At 60.3% G+C, this 27,864-nt stretch overlaps 1 protein-coding gene across 1 annotated transcript; it reads left to right on the forward strand.

The window, feature by feature from the left end:
- EPHA2 (EPH receptor A2) lies at nt 1-27,607 on the forward strand. The gene is made up of 17 exons (XM_041767214.1): nt 1-198; nt 4,726-4,793; nt 6,713-7,382; nt 15,937-16,092; nt 16,198-16,530; nt 17,006-17,121; nt 17,769-17,922; nt 18,372-18,471; nt 18,974-19,029; nt 19,278-19,403; nt 19,500-19,685; nt 19,873-19,934; nt 20,015-20,224; nt 20,454-20,603; nt 21,275-21,468; nt 22,061-22,216; nt 26,650-27,607. The coding sequence occupies exons 1-17, from the start codon at nt 114-116 to the stop codon at nt 26,753-26,755; spliced, it is 2,928 nt and encodes a 975-aa protein (XP_041623148.1). The 5' UTR covers nt 1-113; the 3' UTR covers nt 26,756-27,607.
- The last annotated feature ends 257 nt before the right edge of the window (nt 27,608-27,864 follow it).

The following is a 27,864-nucleotide window of genomic DNA, read 5'->3' on the forward strand; positions in this document are numbered from 1 at the left end:
CACCCAACTTCCATTAAGGACCCGGGCAGGAGGCGAGAAGTTGCGCGCGGGCCGCGGGCGGGAGCCGGGCGCGGAGCAGCGGGGCGCGAGCCGGCGGCGGGAGCGGGGGCGGCATGGAGCGGCCGGGGCCCCGCGCCTGCCTGGCCCTGCTGTGGGGCTGCGCGCTGGCCTCGGCCGCCGCGGCGCAGGGCAAGGAAGGTGAGTGAGCCCGACCCGGAGCCCGACCCGGCGCCCGACCCCGACCCCGACCCCGACCCCGACCCGGAGCCCCGCGGGGCGCGCGCGCAACTTCGGAAGAGCCCGGGGGGTCGGCGGGGAGGGCGCGCGCTGCCTCCGCGGCGCATCGGGGACCCCCGCCCCGGGGTCACGGGGCCTCCGGGGACTGAGCGGCCGCGCCCCGGCTCGGGGGCCGCAGAGCAGGGGCCGCGGCGCCCGCCACGCGGTCGTGGCCCGGGCGGCGGCTTCAGGGGCGCGGGGGTCCCTTGGACAGCGGGGCGCGGGGCGGCCGAGGCCTGCGGTGATCCGCGCTCAGCAGCGCGCTCGCTCCGAGTTCGCGGGGAAGGATTCCTACGGGGCCTCATTGCGGGGAGGGGGCTTGGGGCGGGCGGGGAGCCCCCCGGGAAGCCCGTGCGCCCCGAGCTGCCCTCCACGCCCCCCTTTGCCTCCAGCAGGGGCCGGAGAGTGTGGAGGGGGTGGGGGCGGGTTTCGGGCCACCCTGCCCACGCGCAGCCTCCCCCCGGCCCTCCCAGTCCGCGTTGCCAGGCTCGGGGGCAGGCGCAGGGGGCAGGTTCGAGGGCCGCGAGCGCGGACAGGAAGTCCCAAAGTCGAGCGTTCTGAGCAAGGGGTGACTCAGGGCGAGGAAATGCGGCAGGTGGGGGCGCGGCCTCTCAAGGTGTGGAGCCGTCACCCCAGGGCCACCGCGGAGTCCGGGCATCCGGGGGTGGGGGCCTGAGTCACCCGAGCGAGCGGCGCGGGGCGCGGGGCGCGGGGCGAGGGGCCCGCAGACTCTGCCCTGGGCGGGGCAGGTGCGGGAGAGGATGGGGGCTCCTGCCCTCGGCCGAGCACCTTCCGGGCTTCGGGTTCCCGCAGTGAGAGCAAGTTCTCCCCGTGGGCCTGGGCCGAGCGCGGCTTCCGCAGGCTCCAGCAGGGGGAAGTGCAGAGGAAACCCGGGCCGGTGAGAAGTTTCCTTGAGCCTCGCTTTCTTTCTCTGCCTCCCAAAAAGGGGCGGGAGGTTTTGCTTTTTCCAAGTTGGGAGGAAAAGAGGCCAGAGCTGGAGCTCTTGGAGGTGGAGGTGGGGGGCGCATCCTGTCCGAGTTCCTGGATGGGTCAGGGTTCCCGGTCCCAACTTGCAGGAGTGGGCGGCAGGGATTGCTGCCATCTGCAATACTCCTTTCCCTTCCCCACCCTCCAGCTTGTGGTCCTCCCCCTTCCTGGGGGACTGGGCTTCGAGGGAAGGGAAGAGACAGCTGGAATCTCTACAGGCCTTTCTGGAAGGCTGTCCTGGGGGTGAGGGGATTAGACAGGACCCACGCTACTGAGCCACCGAGCGGGTGTGCAGCAGCCCCAGCCTCTGGCCTGGAAGCCTGGAGCTGCCTGGTCCTTGTGCCCCATACTGTGCCCTCCCCAGCCTGACAGAGTCGCAGCCCCCTCCCCCTCCGCGGGATTGAGGAGGCAAAGGGTGTGTTTGGAGAGTCCTGGGGTGGGGGAACATTTTTGCTTAGGTTCCAAGAGCCCCTGTGAACCACTCCCTAGGTATGCCTGCGGTGGTGCTGGTGCTGGTGCTGGTGGTGGCGGCCCAGCTGGCAGCTGCTGGTGGGTTCTGTTCGTTGGTTTTCAGGCCAAATGTGGTAAATCTGCCTGGGAGTAGATGGTGGGGGGGTGTGGGCAGACAAAAGGACACACAGGCCCCTTCCACCCCGTAACCCAGGCTCTGCTCACTTCCCTTCTCCTTTTTCGCCCCCTCCTTGTGGGTAGAATCTGGATTTGGAGACCCAGATGGAGCCTGTTGGATTCTCAGCAGCCACTGAATCTGTCCTCCTTTTGCAAATGGGGAAACTGAGGGAGGCCCCGGCTAAGCCCTTGCCAGGCAGGGCCCTTTCTTTGCACAGAGGGCCAGGCCTGGGCGTCTGGCTTCTAGAGCTGCTGGAGCCCATTGTGGTTTCGTGGCTGATTTTCCTAGGAATCAGAATAGCTGGGCACGGATGCAGTGGCGCTGAGGAGGTGGCTGATGGGAGGGGGGCTGGAGTGTGCTCGGGCCCTGGAAAGTCCTTGGCTTGGTTCTGTAAGAAGAGTCCAGGTTCCCCCTCTGTTCCCTTTTTTCCCCACAGAGCCCCTTGCCTTACTCCTTTCTTTAGGAATTAGCTGGATTTGGTTAAAGTGGGAAGCAGGGAGCAGGGAGGTGACTCCAGGTAGTGTCGTGTTTGAGTAAAGAAAGCCTTATGACATTGATGATGGAACGAAGGTGGAGAAATCAGAGAGGGAGGTCTGCTGGGGGTGGCGAGAGGGATTGAGGGCTCCTGGATGGGCCCTGACTAGCCAGGGCCTCTCAGTGAAGGTTCCAGGGGCAGCCAAGTGGCTCCCAGGTCCCCACCCCTTCCAGGGAACCAGAGCCCTCTGTCCCTGGAAGAGCTCAGGGAGAGAGAGCCACACAGGGCTGGGCTCCTGTTCCTGGTGATCGCTTCTAGGGAATTTCCAGGGAGGGGGCTGTGGCTGGAAGCCCCCTGGGGAGGCTCCTTCCTGTGTGAAGGCTTCTTTTCTTCTCAGATTGAGCCCCGTGATACTTGTAAAGCCAGGCCTGGGGCTGGGAGGGGAATGTGCTCTGGCAGGGGTGGTGGGATCCCTCTGGGCCGGTTAACCCTTCAGAGCCTGGGAGCCACGAGCCCCCTCCCTCAGGGGTGCAGACTGCAGCTTCCTACCAGTCTGGGAAGGGTCGGGGAGGGACATGTACTGGAACCGAGGGGCACACTCACCATCGTCCTCCTGCCCACTCAGCTGGAGCCAGGAACCCCCAGATTGTTTCCTTTGTAGCCAGAACATTCCATTTGCTAGTGGGGTTAGTGAGTTTTCCAAGCCTGGGCTCCGGGCATGTCCGAACAAATCTGTGCCCCTACCCTACCGGCTCCAGCCACCCTCCCCATCCCCATAGCCTTGGGACAGGTGCCACATCGGATTTCCTCTTCCCGGTCTGGGCTGCAGGGCCCTTCCTCGAGAGATTTGAGATTTGGCGCAGGTCAGCAGCGGTGGCAATGCCTCACATCAGGCCTGGGGGCCTTCAGCCCAGGGGAGTAGGCCATCCTAACTCCAGGAGCGGGTTCCTAAGAATTCTCTCTCAGCTCCCTCCATCCCTGCCCCTAAATCAGGCCCATCTCTGCTCGCTGCCTGCCCAGGTCCACCTTTAGAGTCATTCTTCCAAGTCCTGGTCTTGAGGAATGCTGCTTCTTCCTCATATGCCATATTCCTCATGCTCCTGAGTCCACGGAAGGGAGTGCTCGGTCCCCTCCGCCTCCACCTGAGGGTATTACCCTCTGAAGGGGTGGGGGTGGGGGTACAACCTCATATAGGTTCCCTGCCTGAGCTCCCACAGTGCCCGCAGCAGCTTTCTCTCTAGGGAGGGTGCCACCTATGGGCAGCTACCTGGACTTTACTTGGAAATGGAGGAGGGACACTACCCAGGATCTTGGGTCTTAGGTTTTGGGTCTTGGCTACAGCCACTGAGCCTGGCGGAGAGCCAGGGGTGAACCGATGGGATTTACCCAAGGGCAGGACTAGGTCTAGGGAAGGTGCTGGCAGTGTGTCCCTCCATCAGGCTCCAGATGGCTCTCTGGGGACAGTACGGTCCCGGTACATGATCCCTCTGGGGCTGGAAGTCCCCTCTAAAGGTTTCCAACTCTTCCCCCAGGCACCCCTGGCAGGGCAGTAGCCAGGATGTGAAGGACAGGGCAGTGGGAGCGACTTTCCCAGGGAGGGAACCTCTCCAGCTGTGTGTATCTTTGGGCCCCTCCTGAGGCCCCTATGGGTTCCGAGCTTTATCCTGCCTGCTCTGTGGCTTTTGTGGCGGGAAGATCAGTTTCCAGAAAGCCCCCCACTCGTCATCCCCCCTCTCCTCCCTGGAGCTGTTCCCACCTGTTAACAGTCCTCTCTTCTTGGAGTGCCAGGAGACACGTATGGACATACGTGTGCAGCCTATGTGTGCGCCTACGTGGCCCGGGTGCGGTGGGGGGTGTTTCATGCTGGGGGGGCTGTGGCAGGAGCAGGGACGAGTGCCCCCGAGGCCCACGTGCATGTGTGAAGTGCTGCTGAGGGGCCTTGTTTCCGGAAGCAGACGGGGCGGGCGCGGTGTCACTTACCAGCCCTGCCCGCCCCAGCTCTGTGGCCAGCTGCTGTCCCCCCGCTGGGCTGAGCTCTGTCCTGCTCTGCCCAGCTGGGGGCTGACCGAGGGGGGCGGCGTGGTGGAGCTGGTGGCCTGGGAGACAGGGGGCCTGGTTCTTACCCAGCAGTTCGTGTGGTTTTGACTAGGGCCCATCCCTCCCTGTTTCCCTATCCGTCGAGGGACAGGTCTTTGGGGACAGGTCTTTGGGATACAGTGACCCCATATAGTGGAGTCTCTGAAAGCTGAGGAAGCCGTTGTCATGGCCTCTTGGGGCTGCTGGGGGACTGTCACCTTTCCCTCCATGGCCTGAGTCCTGGAGATGCCCCCAAGCTCACTGGCCCTCCTGTCTCTTCCAGTTGTACTGCTGGACTTTGCTGCAGCTAAAGGGGAACTCGGCTGGCTCACGCACCCATATGGCAAAGGGGTAAGCCTTCATGGTCAAGCGGGGGCATGGGGATGGGGAAACTGAGACCCAGGGAGGATGGGGCCAGCCTGAATCTGAACAGCTCAGCCAGGGACCAAACTCCTGCCTCCCACACCAGCTCAGTCTGCCACCCCAGACTGGGTAGGCTGGGGGCTGAGAGGTGGGGAAGGGGGAGGCAGACAGGGCTGGGGAGACAGCTGGAGGCCCCCGCAGAGCAGGGCCCATGGGCGCCCCAGCGGGCCAATGCTCAGAGCAACCCCCTCTGGTTTCCTCCATCTACCTCTTGGGAGGAAGGAATTAAAGGCTCCCTGTCTTCAGGGCTGCAGCCCAGAGGGTGAAGGGTAAAGGAGAGACGGAACAGGGGCTCCCAGGTCCCCATAGCCCCAGGAAACCGGATCCAGGTTCTTCCTGCTGGGCCCCTCTGCCTTCTCCCCTTCCCCCTCCCTCTCCCCCCCCCCTTACTTCCCCCTCCTGCTGGGGGCTGAGTTTGTTTTCCTCAGCCCCACCCAAGTCATCCACGCCTGCCCTGCCTGGCTGTCACCAGGACTGCTGGGCAAGACACTGGGATCCTTTTCCCAGCTTTGCATGACCTTGGGGAAGATACTGCTGCTCTCTGGGTCTTGATTTTCCCCTCTGTATAATGGACCCTTGCTGAGTTTGTCCTGGGGCCCTGCGCCGGGGAGAAGTATGTTTCCAGGGGGCTCCTTGGGGCAGTTCTCACTGCTGGCCAGATCTGCTCCTTGTCCTTGGTCACCTTAGCCCCGTGAGGGCCTGAGATACAGTTCTGTGGATCTCCAGGATCCTGGAATCCTGCTGGGAGGGAACAACTCATTATACAGAGAGGGGGAAACAGGCCCAAGGGCATTTGAGCAAAGCCTTGGCCAGTGTCACATGGTGTAGCCCAGGCCTCTGACCCCAGCCCCTCTGCTTTTATTCATTCACTCATTCATTTGTTCATTCAACAAATCCTTTCCTGAGCACCCACTCTGTTCCAGGTAGGTCCTAGGGATGCATTAATGAATTCGGTGCAGTCCTTGCCGCAGCGAGCTCAGAATCTAGTTTGGGAGCCAGATGTAGGTGTCACCACATAGGTGCCTAGAGCTGTGATAAAGGGGGTGTGGAGTCTGTGGGGGCCAGAAGGGGGTACTTGGCCCAACTTGGGGAGTCTTCCCAGAGGACACTGAGCTATGTTCTGAGGAGGGAAGAACGTATGCTGATCTGTTCTAAAGCCAGAATCTAAATAATGGGAAGTCATCTACTCTTTTTCTTTTCTTTTTCTAAGATTTTATTTATTTGAGAAAGTGAGAGAGAGAATGTGAGAGTATAAGTGAGGGGAGCAGCAGAGGGAGAGGGAGAAGCAGGCTCTCTGCTGAGCAGACAGCCTGACTCAGGGCTTGATCCCAGGACCCCGAGATCATGACCTGAGCCGAAGGCAGACACCCAACCAACTGAGCCACCCAAGCACTCCTCATCCATTCTTTTTGACCTAACCCTTTCCCTGCCGCTCACCCCATCTGTGCGCACACACATGCGGCAAATACTACTATTAATGACGCCAGCCGCCTGTCTGAGAGCTGCTTCGTCTTACCCATGCCAGGCAATGTGCTTAGCATTTCGTAGATACCCTATCACTGATCCTTACGGCACTTCTGCGAGGCAGGTCTTGTCCCCATCGTACAGATGCAGACTTTGAGGCTCAGAGAGCTCAAGTGATCCACCCGAGGTCACACAGATTCCCCAGACTCCCCCGGCTCCCAGTCCCATATAGAGGTCCAGTACCCGGACACTGGGATCAGAGACACCAGAGGGACAGGTCCTAGCTCAGCCACTTTTAGTGTGTGAGGTTGACCCGAAGCCCCTCCCTGGGCCTGCCTGCCCACACTGACCTGTCACCCTCCTGCGCCCCCCACCCCACGCAGTGGGACCTGATGCAGAACATCATGGACGACATGCCCATCTACATGTACTCCGTGTGCAACGTGGTGGCCGGCGACCAGGACAACTGGCTTCGCACCAACTGGGTGTACCGCGGCGAGGCCGAGCGGATCTTCATCGAGCTCAAGTTCACTGTGCGTGACTGCAACAGCTTCCCCGGTGGCGCCAGCTCCTGCAAGGAGACGTTCAACCTCTACTACGCCGAGTCAGACGTGGACTACGGCACCAACTTCCAGAAGCGCCAGTTCACCAAGATCGACACCATCGCGCCAGACGAGATCACGGTCAGCAGCGACTTCGAGGCGCGCCACGTGAAGCTGAACGTGGAGGAGCGCTCCGTGGGGCCGCTCAGCCGCAAGGGCTTCTACCTGGCGTTCCAGGACATTGGCGCCTGCGTGGCCCTCCTCTCCGTCCGCGTCTACTACAAGAAGTGCCCCGAGCTGCTGCAGGGCCTGGCCCGCTTCCCCGAGACCATCGCGGGCTCCGACGCGCCCTCCCTGGCCACCGTGGCCGGCACGTGTGTGGACCATGCGGTGGTGCCGCCCGGGGGCGAGGAGCCCCGCATGCACTGCGCGGTGGACGGCGAGTGGCTGGTGCCCATCGGTCAGTGCCTGTGCCAGGCGGGCTACGAGAAGGTGGAGGACGCCTGCCAGGGTGAGTGGCCGTACGGGCGTGGCCGGGGTGCGGGGCCGGGGTCCCGGGTTCTGCTGTTGGGCCTGGCACCGCTGGGATCTTGGTAAGGCCGCCTCTGGCCCTGACGTGCGGTGGTGCTGTTAGTGGAAATCACCGATCCTCCCTGGATTTCGGTTTCCTCGTTGATGGTTGGATTCACTCATTCACTGACAATGGGCGTGTTGAAGCATAGTGTGGCGTGGAGGTTAGGAGCAAGGGTTCTAGGACAAAAATGCCTGGGTTCAAACCCCTGCTTTAAAACAACAACAACAACAAAAAAAAAACAAAAAACCCTGCTTTACGTGTAGCTGTGTGACTTTAGGCCAGTTGCTTAACCTCTCTCTGTTGCCTGGTTGCCTCATCTGTGAAATGGAGATGAACACAGCTCCTATCTCATAGGGTTGTTATGATAATCAAATGACCTAATGCTCGCGAAGTGCTTAGGTCAGTGCCTGACACATAAGTGCTTTTAAAGTGTGGTTGTTATTTTTGATTCATCCCGCAAATGTAACTTCGGTATCTGCTGTGTACCAGCCCTGTGAACACATGGGACAGTCCCCGGGGCTCGTTCCATCTCTCTTAACTCACTGCGTGACCTTGGGCAAGCCACTTAATCTCTCTGGGTCTCAGGCGGCCCTTTCGTACATGGCGGTGGGGGAACCAGACCTGGGATTCACATCCCCTGGCTGCACATGAACCATCAGCTTTTGAAAAATGTCTGCATTGAGATCAAAGTGGAAGGCAGGTGCAAGGTCCGTCCTCCCTGCCCGGCCTGCCCCAGGGCCACCGACTCAGCTTCCCCTGGCCAATCTACTGATAACAAATAGAGGCCGATTCTCTGGGACTGTGTCTGGGGATGGGGCCTGGGCTTTAGTGAGCTCACATCAGGAGGCTGTGGGTTGGCACGGCCAGGGCCTGTGACAGCGGAAATCCCTACAGCAATGGGGATTTTTTTCAATGGGTGACTTTTTCTAGAAATGGCTGTGGGGCAGGGCATCTGTGGAATGCAGGCCAACCGTTGGAAGGCCAGCTCATCCTCTCTCTCTCGCTCTCTCTCTGGGAATTTCTTTGCTGAGATAAGCAGGGTGTTGAGAAATCGGGGTTCAGCCCTGCAGCTGGGTGATCTTGGGTAAATTTCTCTTCATCTCTGGCCTCAAATAAGAAGGCTTTCTACTTGTTTTTTTCAAGACATAGATCCTGCAACACACGAAGTAGGTTGAAATGTCAGAGGAGCCTGAAAGCCTTTTCTGATAGGCTCTATCTGGCTCCTCAAACAAATCCTCAGAACCTTGCTTAACACAGCCTATAAACTCCTGGATGAGAAGTTCCTGAGTAGGCCTGTGGTGTAGTCCCTGCTCTGGTCCTTCCTACCACCCCATTGTCCTTCCAGCTCTCTTCCCGAGGAGGCCGCTGCTTTAGGTGACCTCCAGTGCACACTCCCAGTTTCAGACAATGACTGCGGGGTGGGGGGGGCCCCGAGGCAGCCCAGTGGGTCGAGCACGCTCCTCCCACATGACATCCTCACACAGGAATGCAGGGGTGGGGGGTGAGGGGCAGCTGAAAACTTTCCACAGGCTGGTGATTCAGGCCCTGCAGAGATAAGTGGACCTTGGGGTTGCAGGGGGGTGAGGGTGGGGGAGAGACTCTCTCCAGGAAGGGGGGGCAGCCTTCCTTCCCCTAGAGGCGGTCAGGGGGGGCTTTGCCTGTGAAGTGCTGGGTAAAGGCCCCGGATTGGGAGGACTCGTTTCCAAGACCAAAATCTTTGACTTTACTGGTGGAAACCTCTCAACTGCCAGCCACCTGTTGCCCTGCTTTTTCCTCCTTGAGATCCCTCGACCCAGATTCCCTTCATTGTGCTCTTAGGGGCCCTCGGTGTAGCTGGGAAGCCCCAGCCCGGCTGCTCTTTATCCCTGCAACATTCCCAGCCCCCCCCCCCCCCCGACCACGAGGCCAGTGGAGAGGAAAACAGGACCTCCTACGGACAGGTGCTCTCCAGGGCAGGCGGGAAGCCCGCGGGCGCTCTGTGGGAACACTTGCTGAATCGGGGCCCACCTGTCTTCGAAGCACGGTCGGGAGACTGAGGCTCAGGGAGGTGAGGAGACTTGCCTGGAGCCACACAGCGATGTGGGGTCACACTGGGATTTGAATCCAGGAGATGCGGCGGCGCCCAGGCTGGAGGATGGGTCAGGAAACGGGGCGGGAAATGACCAGTTCCTTTGGAATCCCTGACTCAGCTCCTGGCAGGGGGACGGGGCACGAGCTCTCTGGGCAGCCCCCAGATGACGGAAGGGTGGGTGATCGGGGGCCCTTACTGAGCACACTGAGGGAGAAATGGAGGCAGGTACAGGGCCGGCCCTCCCCGCCCGCCCCTCCGCGGGGCCGAGGACCCAGATCCTCCCACTGGGGCTTTTACTGATGACACATGGCACCCAGAGAGGGGTGTGGATTCCCTGAGGTCGCCGAGCACTTGGTCCGGGTCATCTTCAGAGTTCACTGCTTTTTGGGGTTCTTTCCCCAGGAAGCTTGGCTCTCAGGAAAGAGTTAAATGGACAGCAGAAGGGAGGCACCGCTCAGGTGCTGCGATCGGACAGGTGGGCACGCTGCCCGGGGAGCTCTCCGAGCTATGTCAGGAATGAGCCAGCTTCGCTCCAGTCCCCCGCCCTACCCCCGGCCCTGCCTGGGGGACAGTGGAGTCGCTCAGGCTGACCGTCATCTCCCCCGGGGCGGCTTTGTCTCTGCTTCCTGTGCTGGCATCGGCAGTGGAGCTGCTGGGGCCCTGCCTGGCGCCTCGGCCATGGGCTCTGCCGGCCAGGTGAGCAGGTGGCCGGCGGCTTTGGCCAAAGGCTCGGCCCAGCAGCTGGGAGGCTGGCGCTGGAGTGGGTACCGTGGGGAATTCCCTCTGTGGAGGCTCCTGCTCCTTCAAGGGCCCAGCCCCCTGGGGACGTCTCCTAATCTCTCTGTCCCCCAGTTCACAGGGACACCCCCAGTCCAGGCACCAGGCTGAGCATTTCTTGTGGTTTCCTTTAGGCAAACAAACCCCAAAAGGCTGAGGGTGGTAGGTCCATTTTATAGATGAGGAATCTGAGGCCCAGCAAGAGGAAACAGTGACCAGTGACCAAATGAGCTGGGGCCTGGCACAAGGAGGGCCAGTGTGCTGTCCCCAGCTAGCTGCCCCTGGCTGGTGTCCTCCCCATAAGCAGTGTGACCTTGGCCAGTCCCCTCTGGGTCTCATTCACCCCACCTGTGAAATGGGTAGACTGGACCCTTGCTAACCTAGTGATCAGAATCTATCTTCTGGGACTTTCCTTTTTTTAAAAAAATATTTTATCTATTTATTCATGAGAGACAGAGAGAGAGAGAGAGAGAGAGAGAGAGAGGCAGAGACATAGGCAGAGAGAGAAGCAGGCTCCATGCAGCGAGCCCCATGTGGGACTTGATCCCAGGCCTTCAGGATCATGGCCCTGGGCCGAAGGCAGGCACTCAACCTCTAAGCCACCCAGGGGTCCCATCCTGGGACTTTCTACCGAGAGCCTGAGAACCCGGATTGCCCCGGTAAGCTGTTAACTGGGTGATCTCACCATGTGGGGCAAGAAGCAGGGTTCCAGTACTGGGATCCTGAGTGGCCCAGGCCCAGCCCCGTGGGGGGGATGGCTCTGGTTTAGTTGGCCTTGGGGCAGGTTGGCTGTGTCAGGAGCTGTGGGCAGAAGCTCCGCTTAGGATGTGACTGGTCCCCAGGCTGGGGGCTCTGTGAGCTGTTGACTGTTGGGCGCGTCCCTGCCTGGGGAGTGCCACCCGGTGTCCTCTGACCCGTGGGGGGGATGGATGGCAGCTCCCCATGTCTGGGCCCTGCCCTACCCGCCCCGCCTCAGTTCACGCCGGGGGCAAATTCACACCCTGGCAGCCCCATGGGGTGGCCCCTCCCGCCCTCACCGGAGGTAAGTGGGTCCCCAGAACGGAAGGAAGGAGGCAAAGGGAAAGCAAACAGAAGATAAAAGGCTGGTGGAGGGGAGACCGCAGGAGGCGGAGGCTGGGGGGAGTGGCGCTTATCTCAGGCCGTGGAGGAATGTGCCTGAAGATAATTCTCGGGGTGTGTGTGAAGGGGGCAAGGTGCTAGCGGCCTGGGGACATCCCCACATGGGGCCGCGGGCCTGCTGGGGAAGAGAAGCCCCCCGGCTCTGGAGCTCTCTCAGTGGCCCTCATTGGCAGGGTCGATGACTTACAGGTCACCATTTGCCGCCTGTCAGGGCACAAGACAAAGTCCACGCTCTGCCCCCCTGGCTTGGGGAGGTGACTGGCCCCGGGTGAATTGCCACCGTGATCTCTTGACCCTGTGACCTCACCACGACCAGTTGGGGAGGTGGTTGGGCCTGGGGGGGAGGGGCTCTGCCCGGGGCTAGATTTGCGTCACTGCAGAGGGTGGGTGTCCCTAAGTCACTCGACGCTGCCACCTGAGAGGCGGGCATTGGGAACTGGAAAAACCGGGGTGCAGCTCTGGGCGCAGCTGCCGTGCCCCAATTCCCCTGCCCCCCTGCTTGGGGTGGCCCGGGCCCGCCAGGGAACCCCGGGCCAGAGAAGCCTTCCATAGGTGTGCCCGGGCCAGGCTCTTGTGCCAGGCAGGTGGACATCCTGGGGCGCCGTCCCCGTAGGGTGTCCCAGGGCACTTCTGTGGTGAGTGTTTAATGCACACGTGCTAGGTTTAGTCATTGACTCACACATTCATTCATTCATTCATTCACCTGTCCGTCCACCTAGCCAACCAATGTGACCTGCACCCCTACTGTGTGCTGGACCCTGTGCCGGGCCATGGGCCACAGAGAGATCAGACTCTGTACCTGCTGCCGCTCTCACAGAAGATTCTAATAGGAGCAGAAGTAATTTCAAAGGGAGCATGAAAGCCAGGCTGTGAATTCCCCGAAGCAGTGACGGTGTTTATCAGTCTCACCATCATATCCTAGATGGTGCCAGACACGTAGGAAGTGCTCCATTTCTATTTGGTAAACAGAAGATTGAGTAACAGATGCCCCGGTGGGGCAGAAAAGGGTCAGAAGTTGGGCAGCCGGGAGGGCTGCGGAGAGGAGCTCAAGCTGGGTATTGAAGGATACGTAGGAGTCCCCTGGTCGGCTAAGGGACCGTGGGTATTCTGTGCTTGCTGGTGTGTTTGGGTGTGTGTGAACACCCGACGTGCCCAGGACGCCAGGAGATCCAGCCAGGCAAAGTCAGGAAGACACGGGGGCTTGCTGGTGTCCTACCCGTGGACTCCGGGGCCTCTGAGCCAGGCCCACTCCGGCAGGGCCCTGGGGACAGCCCCGTGTGGTTGTGGGGTTGGGGGGGGCAGCGCATTCTCGTCAGGCAGGCACATGCCCTGTTGCCGCCGCCTCTCCACTGTATTATCTGGCATATCCGCAGCGGAAATCTCTCCAAATTCCCTCTTTCCTGCCGGCAGCAGTCAGGCCACCCCCGGGCTCTGGGGCCAAAGAATGGAACGTGACTCTTCCCCCCCCTTCCTCCTCTTGGCATAGGACTGGGAGGGGGTGCTGGGGAGCAACCACGTGGCGGGGCGCGGGGGCATCGTGGGGGTTTGCAGGTGGCTAAGGCCTTCGGTAGAACCCAGCCCGAGCTGTGGGGGTTTGTGTCCCCTCCCCTGAGCCTGAGGGCCCGGGAGGGAAGGTGGTTCTGGGGGCCCCTGAGCATCCCGACTCCCTGGGCCTGGACACCTGGAGCCAGCACTTACCTGGGGTATCGGCCCCTCCAGCGACAAGTCAGGGCACTGGGGGGAATTGAAATCCCAAGATCAAGTGGCCCAGCTCTGCAGAGTCTCCTTTTCATTCAAAGATCTGGGGAGGAGCGAGCTACTTTTGTAATGTGACATATATATAAGGAGGAATGCAGGGTACATGAGGGGTGCCTGCCCGGCTTGGGCGGTGGGTCTCGGGTTGTGAGTGTGAGCCCCACGTGGGGTACAGAGATTACTGAAAAATAAAATCTTAAAACAAATACACGTGGGTTGCTAAAGTATGATAGGAGACTTGGTTCCCCAGTCGATGTTCCAGGGTTGATTCTACTCTCTCCTCGAAGAGGCCATAGTGTGCCCCATTTGAGAAGACCTATGTCGGGAGGTGCCACACACGTGCCGCCCCCCCCCCGCCCCCCCCCCCAGCTGCTCTGAAATTAGTCTTGGGATCTTCTGGCTGGTGAAATGGGTCAGGACTCATCTCCGGTCTCTTCAGGCTCCTTTTAGAATGTTGATTTCTCTTTGCTCTTTTTTTTTTTTTTCAAGATTTTTATTTATTCATTCATGAGAGACACACACACACACACACACAGAGAGAGAGAGAGAGAGAGAGAGAGGCAGAGACACAGGCAGAGGCAGAGGGAGAAGCTGGCTTCCTGCTGGGAGCCCGATGCAGGATTTGATCCCGGATCCCCGGGATCATGGCCTGGGCTGAAGGCAGACGCTCAACCGCTGAGCCACCCAGGCGTCCCGATTTCTTTGCTCTAAAGCTAGATGCCTGTGGGAGGAGAGGGACTCAAAGTCCGGCTTCCTGGGTTTAGGTTTGGGTTTTGGGTCTTAGGAGCTCATTGACCTTGGACAAGTAGTCTTGCCTCTCTGGGCCTCAGGTTCCTCTCCTTGAAAGTAGAGTGAACGATAAAGTGCCCAAGTGTGCCGGGCTCATTGTGGGGACCGAGTGAGTGTGAGGTACGTGGCCCGGGAGCTGCATACAGTAGGTGCTTAGTCAGCAGTCACTGTTTGTGTCACTGCACAGAGCAGGAGTTGGGTCCCAGGCCCCCTCTGTCCTGGACGAACACCCTCGGGGCCTCTGCTGAGGTTTTTTTTTTTTTTTTTTTTTTTAAATATTTTATTTATTTATTTGAAAGAGAGAGAGAGAAGGAGTAGGAGGAGGGGCAGAAGCAGAGGGAGAAGCAGACTCCCCACTGAGCAAAGAGCCCCACATGGGGCTTGATCCTAAGACTCTAGGATCATGACCTGAGCCAAAAGCAGATGCTTAACTGACTGAGCCACCCGGGCGCCCCTCTGCTGAGGTTTTGATGTGGTGGCAGGACAGGCTGCTCACTCACGGTGGGCGAGGGGCGTCCCCAGTCCTGCTCCCCAGCTCTACTCACACAGGGAACTGGACAAGGAGGGAGACTTTGTCCAAGAATTTTCTTGACAGTGTGGATCTGACTGTGCCATTGGCTCTACATCAATCCATCAGTGGCTGTTTTGCCCCTGGATAAAGTCCTGGCTCCTTGGCCTAACATTAACGGCCTTGCTCAGTGTGATCCCTGAAAACCTCTCGGCCTTCTTGCCTCCTGCTTCCCCCATTTATGCCCAGAAAGCCACTCATACTTTCTGTGTGGATCTTTCTCACCCCTACCTCCTCCTTCCAACTTTTCCACCCTGCCGAACTCCTACTCAGCCTCCAAGCCCGGGCTGAAATATCCCCGCTATGACTCCTCAGCCTCCTTAGCTCTTGCCTACCCCTTTATGGCAGACATAGTCATGCGCTCCCACACCCTGAGTTCAGGGGCTCTGTCCATCTCAGGGTCCCTGTCACAGAGCAATGAACATGGCACTGAGGTTGGAGGGTCTCAGGCTGCTGTCCACAGAATGAGATGGAGGCGGGTACAGTAATGGTGGGGTTGTAGAAGAGGTCCCTAGGGTGATCCCACCCCACCCTGGCCCTTCTGGCAGCTGTCCAAGCCCTGAGCAGCCCTGCACGGTGGGCCCCGTGTCTAGGCAGCTTCCTGCCTGTGAAGCCAGGAAGGGGCTTGGGGCAGGGGCAGGATAGGGTCGTGGGAGGAAGAAGCCTCTGGAGTCAGGTGCCTGAGCCCCTTGTCATCCTGGCGAGGACAGGACCTTCCACCGGGGAGGAAAAGCTGCTTCCTGGCTGCCCTCCTGAATGGCCGAAATGACCTGTCCTGGAAGTAGCTCCATTGATGATGCTGGGGGCCTGGCTTTCCTGCTTCCTGGTGGGCCAGCCCCGGAACAGGAAGGCGGTTGGGTCCTGGGGTGGGGGAACACCTGCAGGGGTGGCATCCTGAGCGGGTGTGCCTGGCTGATGGGCTGTGGTGGTGGTGACAGTGGGTCGACAGAGGCCAGCGGGGAAGATGCAGTTACTGCCCTGGCCCCTGGAAGCCTGGGTGGGGACCCATCAGGCTGGTCTGCACAAATTAAAGGGGATGAGGCAGGCGGGCAGCAGGCTCCATCTGGGGCCGAGCCAGGTGTGAGATAGGATTCTCGGGAAGCTGAGGTGAGATGTAAGCCTTGAACGCCCGGCTCGGGTGTGGCCCTGCCTGCGAGAGCTGGTGGGGAGCCTGCAGAGGTTTGGAGCGCACGGGCGAGGCGCGTCCTGGGTGCCCAGCGTGAGCTAGGTGCTTGCCATGCACTTTGTCATCGCAAGATGCCTTAGGGATGAGAAAATGGGCCCAGAGGAGGTTAGCAACCTGTGTGGGGTTCTGGGACGAGGTCCCACTGGAAAAGTCACTTTGGGTGGGAACTTCGGGTTAAAATGACGTCTGTCCCTGTGTCCACCAGCCTGCTCGCCTGGATTCTTCAAGTCCGAGGCATCTGAAAGCCCCTGTTTGGAGTGCCCCGTGCACACGGTGCTGTCCTCCGAGGGGGCCACCTTCTGTGACTGTGAGGAAGGCTACTTCCGAGCCCCCCAGGACCTGCTGTCCATGCCCTGCACTCGTGAGTTTTGCCTTGGCTCAGGGAGGGTGGCTGCGGTGGACGCGGCGTGCTGGATGACACGTCAGGCTGCCCGGGTCTGAGCTCTGCCCTCTGCCCTCCATGCAGGCCCGCCCTCCGCCCCGCACTACCTCACGGCTGTGGGCATGGGCGCCAAAGTCGAGCTGCGCTGGACGCCTCCCCAGGACAGCGGGGGCCGAGACGACATTATCTACAGTGTCACCTGCGAGCAGTGCTGGCCCGAGTCAGGCGAGTGCGGGCCTTGCGAGGCCAGCGTGCGCTACTCTGAGCCGCCGCACGCGCTGACCCGCACCAGCGTGACAGTCAGTGACCTGGAGCCGCACATGAACTACACCTTTGCAGTGGAGGCCCGCAACGGGGTGTCGGAGCTGGTGGCCAGCCGCAGCTTCCGCACCGCCAGCGTCAGCATCAACCAGACAGGTGAGGGCGGGGGGTCAGGTGGGGCCTCGGGAGGATGGCCACCCAGGGCTCGGCTGTGTCCAGAGAGAGGCCGCAGCAGGTCGTGAAAATCAGTCTGGGTTACTTCCGAGCTCTGTGACCTCTCTCAATGCCCTCACCTACAAAATTGGAGTAATAACAGGGCTATCCAGAGGATTCAATAAATTATATATAAGGCTCTTAGGACGGTGCCTGTCCACAGAGAGGATAGAGCAAGAGTCAGCTGTTGTTTTACTTTTATTATTTATGCACTCATAAATAGTCACGGGGTGCCCTACATGTGCCAGCCCTTGGGGTCCAGGGCCTGCGGCTGTGTGCTGATGCGGGCTTGGGATCTGAGGAGCCCCGGCTGTGGACGGGACTGGGTCTGGGTCTGGGGGCATTCACCCCACCACCCACCCCCAGCCACCCCCGACGTGGCCTCCTCACACCCCTCCCCCACTGCCCCCCCAACCAGAGCCCCCAAAGGTCAAGCTGGAGGGCCGCACCACCACCTCGCTGAGTGTCTCCTGGAGCATCCCCCCACCGCAGCAGAGCCGTGTGTGGAAGTACGAGGTCACCTACCGCAAGAAGGTAACAAGGGGTCGGAGCTGGCCCTGGCTGGGTGGCAAGCAGAGGGCTGGCTGGTCACAGACAGATGCTTACCGCGTTCTGCAGATGAGGACACTGAGGTCTGAGGTCTTCCTGAGAGTCACCTCTCCCAGGCCAGCACAGCAGAGAGTTGTGGGAGAGGAGACACAGTGTTCTGGAGTCTCCCCAGAAGAGATAGTCGGGGTTGGGGAGAGAGCCGGGTCTCGGTGATCAGACATTGCTGGTGGTCGTGCATTTGCAGGCAGTACCTTGAGCGACTCACTTCATTTCCCTGAGCCTCAGTCTCCTCATCTATAAGAAGAGCATCCAGGGGCACCTGGGTGGCTCAGTTGGTTGAGTGTCTGAATCTTGGTTCCGGCTTCGATCATGATCTCAGGGTCCTGGGATGGAGCCCCACATTGGGCTGCACGCTCAGCAGGAAGTCTGTTTTCTCCCTCTGCCCCTCCCTCTGCTTGTGTTCTCACACACGCACGCTCTCTCTCTCTCTCTCTCTCTCTGATAAATAAATAAAATCTTTAAAAAAAGAGAGAGAAGAGCATTGAGTTTGCTCATGTAAGCGAGCTGCCTTGCTAAACCAGGCTTGGGGGAGCCTCTGGTGGGCCCAGCTGATGCCCTGCCCTCACCCACAGGGGGACTCCAACAGCTACAATGTGCGCCGCACTGAGGGCTTCTCCGTGACCCTGGACGACCTGGCTCCGGATACCACCTACCTGATCCAGGTGCAGGCGCTGACGCAGGAGGGCCAGGGTGCCGGCAGCAAGATTCACGAGTTCCAGACGTTGTGTGAGTTGGGCACCAGGGCCTGGGCAGGCCCTGAAACAGAATAGTTGGGACATCTGGGAGGAGCAAATGGATCAGAGAACTTAAAATGCCCCCTTTCTGGTCATCCAGGGCCTAGGAGAGACTGGTGGGGGTTGGCCCCAAGTCTGGGGGAGGGGCACCAGGGACATGCATTCAGGGCAGTGTTGCAAGAAGGAAGGACATGGGGCCTGACACTGGCGGACTGGGTCACGGAAAGTGTCCCACGCACCTGGCCGCACCTACCGTATTCCCTAGGGAAGGCCTGCTACTTACCATCTATGAAATGGGAATAAATATTCTCATGAACCGTCACAAGTAAAAGCATCCGGCACATGTCTCGGGTCCCTAAAGTGGGCCTTGGATGCAAAGGGGACATTGCCAGTCTTTGGAGTTGGGGGGCTCCCTTGTCATCAGCCACTCCCCCCTGACAGCCACGGAAGCATCTGGCAACTTGGCAGTGATTGGCGGTGTGGCCGTTGGCATCGTCCTGCTTCTGGTGCTGGCAGGAATCGGCCTCTTCATCCATCGCAGGTTGGTTGGAGCCCACGCCTGGGCTCCCCGAGGGCCGAGGTGGGCTACAGCGGGGCGGGACCGTCGGTTTCCTGTCTGCAGAATGGGGCTGCTAGTGATCTGACCCCAGGCCCCCCGGGGCCGAGAGGACGCAGCGGGCTGTAAAGTGCCCAGCACAGCGCCTGGCACGCCGCGGGGGCTCGGGACGTGGCGGTCATCATCTGTGCCCTCGTTAGTAACGCTGCGTCCACACTTCCTCTGGACACGCAGGCAGGAAGCTCTGGGAGCTCTAATGAGGAAAGCCCTCATTATGGCCACTTAAGGGGCCATTACGGGGTGTAGAGCCCCGGGAGCGAGCCCTGCTTGCTCATTTCCTCCCCGCCTCTCACTGCCTGCTCAGCAGAGGCCCCGACACACCAGGCCCCCACTCAGGACCAGAGGGAGGTGGGGGGCCGGGAGGCTCATGGCCAGAGCAGGCCTCTGACCTCCCCCATGTCGTGGCTTCCCCTTGGGGTTCTCTCAGGAGGAAGAGCCTGCGGACCCGCCAGTCCTCGGAGGACGTTTACTTCTCCAAGTCAGGTGAGATGCAGCGCCCCCCACCGTCCCCACAGGCTGCCCCCCAGCTCTGCCCTCCAGCTCTGCGGTGGAGACGGGGACAGTCGGGTGCTCCCAGGGCTCTGCAGTGGGGCCCGGGGCTTCCCTGGGCGGCTCAGAGGGGCTGAGCCTGAAGCTCAGTGATCCCGTGGCCTCCTCCTCCTCCTCCCCTTGATGACCCCTCACAGGGGGCTCCCCCAAACCGTGACCTTGCCCCTCCTCCTGTTGTCCAGAGCAACTGAAGCCCCTGAAGACATACGTGGACCCCCACACATATGAGGACCCCAACCAGGCTGTGCTTAAGTTCACCACTGAGATCCACCCGTCCTGTGTCACGCGGCAGAAGGTCATTGGGGCAGGTGAGTGCAGTGCGCCCGCCCAGGGGGCCTGGGACTTGTTGGGGGCGCCTGATGGCCAGGCTGACTGGGTGCTCCTCGCACCTCGTCTTCCCACAGGAGAGTTCGGGGAGGTGTATAAGGGAACACTGAAGGCGTCGGGGAAGAAGGAGGTGCCCGTGGCCATCAAGACGCTGAAAGCCGGCTACACCGAGAAGCAGCGGGTGGACTTCCTCAGCGAGGCCAGCATCATGGGCCAGTTCAGCCACCACAACATCATCCGCCTGGAGGGTGTCGTCTCCAAATGTGAGCGCGGGCACCAGGGTGGGGGCGGGAGACCCAACCCATCCCAGGGCCTGACCACCCGCAGTGGGTGTAAAGAAGGGCCAACCAACAGGGGCTCTGTCCATAGCAGTGCCCCCCCGCCCCCCGCTCCCTGCACCCCCATCTACAACTCTGGCCACCCCCTCACACCTGTGCCTACCCTCTGCAGACAAGCCCATGATGATCATCACTGAGTACATGGAGAACGGGGCCCTGGACAAGTTCCTTCGGGTGAGGATGTGGGCTGGAGTAGGTGGGGAACCTGGGGCTGCTCGGGGTGCCCTGGTGGCTGAGGGCCTGTGCTCTGGCAGGAGAAGGATGGCGAGTTCAGCGTGCTGCAGCTGGTGGGCATGCTGCGGGGCATCGCGGCCGGCATGAAGTACCTGGCCAACATGAACTACGTTCACCGCGACCTGGCCGCTCGCAACATCCTCGTCAACAGCAACCTGGTCTGCAAGGTGTCAGACTTCGGCCTGTCCCGCGTGCTGGAGGATGACCCCGAGGCCACCTACACCACCAGTGTAAGTGCTAGGGCAGCTGTCGCCCCCCGGGATGAAGGGGTTGAGGGTGAAGCGGCCTTCATGCTGCTCCAGGTCCTCTCACCTACGTACCTGAGTGTGGACCTTAGGCACACAGGTGAGAACACCTCCAGGGAGCATGGACGAGGGGCCCTGACTCTATCTAGCCTGGCTGCGATCGTCCTAGGGTGGGCCAGAGGGACAGTAGTGACCGAGCCTGGGTCCCCTGCAGGGTGGCAAGATTCCGATCCGCTGGACAGCCCCGGAGGCCATTTCCTACCGCAAGTTCACCTCAGCCAGCGACGTGTGGAGCTATGGCATCGTCATGTGGGAGGTGATGACATACGGCGAGCGGCCCTACTGGGAGCTGTCGAACCATGAGGTAGGCCCCGTCACCCTGCCCAGCCCTCTCCTGACCTGAACGGAAGCCCTCTCGTTTCCACACCCCGATGGCTGGGCAGAGGAGAGTTTGGAGGGGCTAATCTTCATCTGGCACATTCAGTACATGTCTGTTGAGGGCCCCCTATGAGCCAGGCTTGTGCTGGGCCCCAGACCCAGTGTCTGCTTATGGTCAGTGGAAGGACAAGGAAACAAGGAGTGGGGAGGGGGCGTGCATTCCTGCGTGCATGCACCTGGGTGTGCATGCACATGTGCGTGTGATAGATGCATCTGTGTGTGAGTGTGGGTGCCCGGTGCTTCACGCAGCCTGGAGACTAAGGTGCAGTAAGTAGCCAGGTGAAGACACGGAGCGGGAGGAGGGCTCTGGCTGCAGGGAGAGGCTGGTACAGACGTCCCCAGACTGGACGGAGGCTGGCTGCAGGGCACACAGCGGGGTCAGGAGCCCCTTCCTCCATGGAACTCCGGGGACAGCCCCTCAGCACTTGCCCTCTGTACCTCTGACGCTTGTGTATCGGACTCCAGAAAGAAGGCTCGTCCCCACGTGTGTCTGGGGTTCCCTGCCCTCCTCGCCCGCCTGCATGGCCGGGGCCTCCTCAGGGAGCCCGCGGGGGTCTGGTGGCCGTGCAGGCGGCGCTGACCATCCTGCCTCCCCAGGTGATGAAAGCCATCAACGACGGCTTCCGGCTCCCCACGCCCATGGACTGCCCCTCCGCCATCTACCAGCTTATGATGCAGTGCTGGCAGCAGGAGCGCGCCCGCCGCCCCAAGTTCGCCGACATCGTCAGCATCCTCGACAAGCTCATCCGCGCTCCCGACTCCCTCAAGACCCTGGCTGACTTTGACCCCCGGTTAGTTCCGTCGCCCCCGGTTTCACGGCCGAGCTGCTTCCGTGTGGTGGCCAGCTGGGGCCAGTGGGTGGGGGTGGGCACCCACACGTGGGCTTCGCTTGCCCGGGGCGGGGGCTCCAACCTATAGCAGCAGTCGGCATACATGGGAAACGCGCCGGGCGCTGCGCTCGGCACCTAACATGTTTTAACTCATTCAAACGACCGATGAGATGGGTCCTGTAATTATCTGCCTTTTGTTGATGAGGAAGCTGAGACAGGGCGATTAAGTATTTTATGTGCTGGCAGGTCGCCAGGCTGGGGCTGTGCCTCCAGGAACCTGAATCTTAACATTTTGTTATTTTGTGGTTATCGGTGGTGGTGTTGCCAGGGGGGAGCGGGCGGGGCGTGGGGGGCGCAGGAGCTGTAAACACTGAGCGCTCATGACATGCCAGCCTGTCTCCCTAAAGCCTACCTGATTGGGCTCCCCTGTTACCCACATAAGGAAACTGAGGTGCAGGGTGGTTAGGGGGAGCGGCAGGCCTGGGCCCCCCCCTCCCCGGGGCGGGCTGGGTGCTGCAGCCGCTCACCTGCAGGTGGGTGATGCCTGTTTCAGGGTGTCCATCCGGCTGCCCAGCACCAGTGGCTCCGAGGGGGTGCCCTTCCGCACGGTGTCCGAGTGGCTTGAGTCCATCAAGATGCAGCAGTACACAGAGCACTTCCTGGCGGCTGGCTACACTGCCATCGAGAAGGTGGTGCAGATGACCAACGAGTGAGTCTGGCCCGGCCTTCTCCTGCCTCCGAGGCCACCTCGGCCACCCACTGCTCCCCTCTTCGTCTTTCTCTCTCCTTTTCTTTAGTGGGGAGAGGCTTCACAGGAAGGGCAGAGCCAGGCCAGCAGCCAGCAGTTCTGGGCACTCACTCCTGGCTCCCCCCTCTTCCTGCATCTTTTCTTTTCCAGAAGGGGAAAATAATAGTAATTGTCATAATCAGAGCAGTGTTGGTGGTGGGCTAACTGTGTGCCAGCTGTGTGCTTGAGCACTTTGAATCCGTCCTCACGATAACTTGGCAGGTGGGCCTTGTCCGTATATCTGCGGACAGGTGAGAAACAGGGTGGGGGGGAGTGCAATGACTTGCCCAGGGTCCCACAGCCACTAGAGGCCCAGTGGGGTTCCAGCCCTGGTCAGTCGGTGAGGGCCCGGAGCTCGGGGACCATGGAGGTCAGTAGTGGAGAAACAGACTGAGAGGTTACGTAGCCTGCTTGAGGTCACACAGCGGTTAGGGGCAGCGTTCCTCTCCAGGGTGCCGAAGAGAAATGGGCAGAGCCCTTGGGCTTCTAGGCCGTTTCCCGGGAGAGAGTGCCTTGGGCCAACCCCTCCCGGACACCTCTCCCCGCGTGGTTGACTCTCAGCCCTGTGGTCCAGCCTGGCAAGAAGTGCCAGTTACCCCAGCCCTAGCCCTGGGTATAGCCCTTTGTCAGGCGACCCTGTGGGAGCTCCACTCTCCCCTCCAACATTGGGGACCTTTCCCGGCACGGCCTTGGCACGGACACCTCTTCCCATCCCAGGAGGGAGAAGACGTTATCCTCTCAGCCTTTTGTGCCTCTAAAAATAGTGTTAGGCCCCAAGAGCCCAGCATGTACAGGGTCCAAGGTCAGGGCTGGAATGGGCCCTGGGGGCTGGGAGGTTTTGGGAATCACACGGAGGGGGTCCACCCGGGCTTCCCGCAGTTTTGGGTCACAGAAGTTCTGGGAGCTGGGCCTAAGCAGGAACATTCTCCAGGGCCCCTGAAGACCGCTGAGCTGGGCTTCTGATTGCTGGTCACAGCTTCTCGGGCCAGGCCGTGGCCCATCCCAGGGGACGGGGAGTCAGACAGGGACGGAGCTGGCCAGAGGGAGGCCTGGAGAGAGGAGATGGGTCCCAGGATATCTGTTGTCTCCAGCCAGCGGCAGGATTCCAGGCTCGGGCTCTGCAGTCACACTTGGCTTCAGGTCCCACATCTGACGCTTCCTAGTGGGAGACCTTGCTCAGATCAGGTTCCGTCCTTGAGGCTTGCTCCCTGTTTCCCTGCTGTGCAGATTGCATGGGTGCAGTGCAGGTGACATGCCTGGTACCTAGTAGGGGCTTAACCCATGTCACTGTCCTCTTCTCCTTGGCCCCCTTGCTTTCAGCCTGCAGCCTGTGGGCAAATGCCAGGATTCCTGGGCCCCTTCCTTTCGCCCAGGAACCTAGAGCAGCCTCTTTGCGCCTCTGGGGGCTCCCAGTGGGGACAGCACAGCTACTCTTGTGGGTGAGCAGAGCAAGGGGCAAGGAGAAGCGCTTACAGGAAACACATGTTCTTAGAAGCTTCCCGAAATAGCCCGGGGTGCTGCTTGGCCAATTCCTTTCCCACGAGCAAGGACAGGGCTGTCTTGGATGGATGGAGGCTGTGTATGTGTGTGCATGTGCGCTGTGTTTGGAAAGGTCTGAATAAAGGCAGGAAGTCATTCTACGCTCCCTCCGCCTCCTACCAGCTGGGTGGTGCTCAGAGCTGGGGCCTGCGTGACTCACCACCCCTGCCTACTTCTTTAGTTCAAATCAGTGAAACAAGTGGGGATCTTAGACCACTTTTTTACCCCAAAGGCTGTGTCTGCACATGCCGTGAGTCCCACTGGGAGCCAGTGAGCTGGTCTCAGAACTTAAGCACTTTCCCTATGGGGTTGAGGTTTAGGCTTCAGTGTCCCCTCCCTGCTCTTCCTGGCCCCTGACCCACTGCTCTTCCCCGGCAGGCCCTGGGCCATCCCACGATGGCCACATTTTCTCACATTGAGTGTTCACCACCTTATTTCGGAGTCGCTTGAGTCTCTAGCTAGACTAGGGTTCTAATTGTCTTTTGAGGAACTAAGGAAGCAGTGGATGTTGTAGTCCAGAAAAATGCCCAGTCCCGCCAAAGGCACTGTCCAGTGTCTGGGAGGGGGGCACAGGCCGCTGGGCCTTATGGTCACTGCGTACCCTCAGCATAGGCTTGGTGCTGATGCACTGTTTGCTGAGACAGTGAAGCATTGACATGTGAGGCTCTGGGAGGCCTCTCTCCCTCCTTGTGCCCAGGGCCAGCACATAGGCGGTGCTTGCTGGGGACGTGCGGCCTCTGAATTTCCCAGGGCTGGGACCTGCGCTGAGAGTGCTCAGAGGAAAGGTAGCCTCGGTCAGGTGTCTCCCTACCCCTGTGATGAGAATTGATGGGAGTGACAAGAAGGAAACCGAGGCTGGTTCAGGAACAGTCTTGGGCTGGTCTGCTGCAAGGACCACAGGGACCAGGCTGGCCTATGAGTCTCATCTTGTGCACCTCCCAGGTTAGCAAATGAGGCAGGGAAGGCGGCGGGGTTTTTTTTTTGTGTGTGTGTTGAAAAAGAGTGGAGCTGGGGTGGTGGCTCGGGAGCATCTAAGCAAAGCTTCCCACTTTCCATGTACAGAAACTGAGGCCCAGAGGCAGGACAGGACCTGCCGAGGCTTTGATGATGTCCCGGACTAGAATTTGGCCTCTTGCTTCCCAGCCCAGGGCTTTTGCTTCCTAGACGGGTCTCAGGAGCAATCTCAGCCCCCACCCTGTCAGCCTAACTGCAGCAGGCTGGGAGACAGGCCCACCGCGGCCCCATGTCCACTAGCGGCCGTTCATTCCTTCAGCAGATAGTCCTCAAAGGACCTACTATGTACCAGGCCCATCCTGGAGCCCAGGGGACAGGTCTCTGCCGTCACCCTAATAGCACTCACTTAACCCCCTGCATCTTAAGCTGCACATCAGGGTCTTTGGGACCCAGTAGGATGCAGACTCCCTGCCCCACCTCCAGAACTTCAAGGTCAGTGAGTCTGGAGCGAGGCCCAGGATCCTGCTTTTCAGTAGCGCCTCCTTCCCCGGTGCTGTGAATGCTTCCCTGGGAGCCACCCTCGGAGACCTCCAGGTGCGGGGGAAGTGGCGCTGCTTCCTCGACAGCCCCAGCTGTTTCCGTTGGACTGGCCCACGGCGGTGGCTTAGGAAGTTCTACCTGCCGTCCGACTGCTGGCCTTCCTGCTGCAGTGGAGCAATCAGCCCCTCCTGGAGCCCTCCCCGCCAGCTCCCCTCCCCACGCATCCGGGTCTGCCCTTCCCTGCCCAGCGTTTCTCCTCCGAGGGCTCCCAGAGCCTGTGGGAAAGTCATGTCTCCGGAATTGCAAACAGGAGCTCGCACCGTATAATTAGTTTCATTTACAGCCAGGAGACGGCCCATAAAAACCTGGGTGTTTTCATGGGTTTGGGCTGGTGGGTGAGGGTGGTGGTAGAGAAAAGTCCCAGAGTGAGCAATAAACGTCCTGCTCCAGGGCTCCTGGGAGCATAAGTGGTTTTACAAGGGGATGGAGGGGCATGGGGAGGGGGGCAGGAGAGGGCTCTGGGCTCCTGGGCACATCTTTCCATTCGGCACGGAGGCCGCCTTCCGCCTCTGCCACCCGTGTCCGGGGGTCTCCCACCCTCCACCTTCCAGCTAGACACTCATCCCATCTTACAGGTGAGGAAATTGAGGATCCTAAAGGAAGAACACCTACTTAGTTAGTTCCGGGGTGACCTGGTCACCTGCCTGGTCACCCGCCAGCCTCTCCCTCTAGAAGAACTCAGCAGAACGTTAACCCTTGAGGTCCCGCTGCAAAGTGTGTCCTGAGTTCTTCCTCAGTTGTCAGCAGTGGGTGCTCGGAGTCGGGGTGGAATAGAGCAGTGGCTGGGAAGAGGCCTAGCAGGGAGAGCTGAGAGCAACACCCCTAGGGGGTCCCTGCCCGCACCCCCCTGCACCCAGTGATGGCACCAGTGCTGCCCAGGGAGGAGGCCTTGGCTGGGGACAGTGAGGACAGACCCAGGCCAGGGCAGAGAAGGCGTGTGTTCATAGCTCTTTCGATTTCCAGCCCCTCCACCTCCTGGCTGTGTGACTTTGGACGAGTCCCGTCCCCTCTCTGAGCCTCAAGTTCTCGAATCTGCAAAATAGTGGGGGAGAGAGCACCTGCTTCACAGGCGGTCGTGCCGGTTTCATGGGGGAGGGGAGAAGCTTCTCACAGCGTGGGCACTTCTCTCCTTTCCTAACTGTCGATGTCAGCAAGCTTTCGGGATGTGGCTCCTCCTGCCAAGCCTCTGCCCCCCACCCCCTCCCCACCCCTCCCCGCCTCTCCCCGGCCAGCCCCTAACTACCCCTCTCTCTCACCCACAGCGACATCAAGAGGATTGGGGTGCGGCTGCCCGGCCACCAGAAACGCATCGCCTACAGCCTGCTGGGACTCAAGGACCAGGTGAACACAGTGGGGATCCCCATCTGAACCCCGGCAGGCCGCAAACCCCCTTGGCCAAGAATACTTGAAGAAACAGAGTGGCCTCCCTGCCAGCTCTGCACTGGGCCACCAGGGACCTTATTTATTTCTAGTTACTCCTTATTGATGCCTCCCTGAGGCCTCTGCTGGGGGGGGGAGCGTCTTGGACGACACCTTGGCCTAAACCGGGGAGACGCTCAGGGACCCCAAGCCGGGGGCCTCTTCATCTACAAAGGACAGTCCGCCAAGCACTTAGCAGGCACCGCCGTGTTCCCAGCATCCCCTGGGGCAGGAGCCCCGCCAAGACATGTGGACAAACACACAGGACATTTCCAAACCCCTTCGCCGTCTCGGGAGGTGGAGGGGTTGGCCTGTGGCCCCGTGAACAGGGTACCTCCAGCCTCACCCACAGATGAGAAGAGGACAGCCAGCAAACTCAGCTGGGCAAGACCCAAAGTGGTTCCCCTGTCCCTCTGGTGCCTTCCTCAGCCCCCCAGGCCCTGTCCTCGGCCCCAATGGGCCAAATCTCGCTTCCCCGGGGCCCTCGCAGGATGCTTGGTTGTGTTGAGGTTTTTTTAAAAAATATATATTTTGTACTTTGTGGAGAGTATGTGTGTGTGGCAGGGGGCCCGGCCGGGGCTGGGGGTACACGGTGGCCTGTGTCGGACATTCCCAGGCTGGGGGCCGGTCCGTCCGACCTCCCTCCCCTTCAGGCAACATTCACTACTCTGTCAGTGTTACTGATTTCGTTTTCGTTGGATATTTTTTTCGAACCTTAATTTATTATTATTTTTTTTATATTTATTGTTAGGAAATGACTTATTTCTGCTCTGGAATAAAGCTGAAAATGGTTCAATCTGATCATGGTTTTGAGTCTTTGGTGGAGCAGCAGGGCTGGAGGGCCCTTATGTGTTGGAAGTGGGGGGCGGAGAGCTCACCCCGAGCACCCAAACAGAGCTGCTTGCCCGAGGCACACACGTTGTGGGACTGTGGGAGTGGGGGTGCGTGGGAGGTGGGCAGGGGGCCAGGGAGCAGGCCCTGCTGAGCCTGGCCTCCATGCCAACAGGCCTCTGTCATTGTTGATCTCTAGACTTCTGGAGGGCGGGCGGGGGGCAGGT

The sequence above is a fragment of the Vulpes lagopus genome, chromosome 8 (assembly GCF_018345385.1).
Source record: "Vulpes lagopus strain Blue_001 chromosome 8, ASM1834538v1, whole genome shotgun sequence".
Lineage (NCBI taxonomy): Eukaryota > Metazoa > Chordata > Mammalia > Carnivora > Canidae > Vulpes > Vulpes lagopus.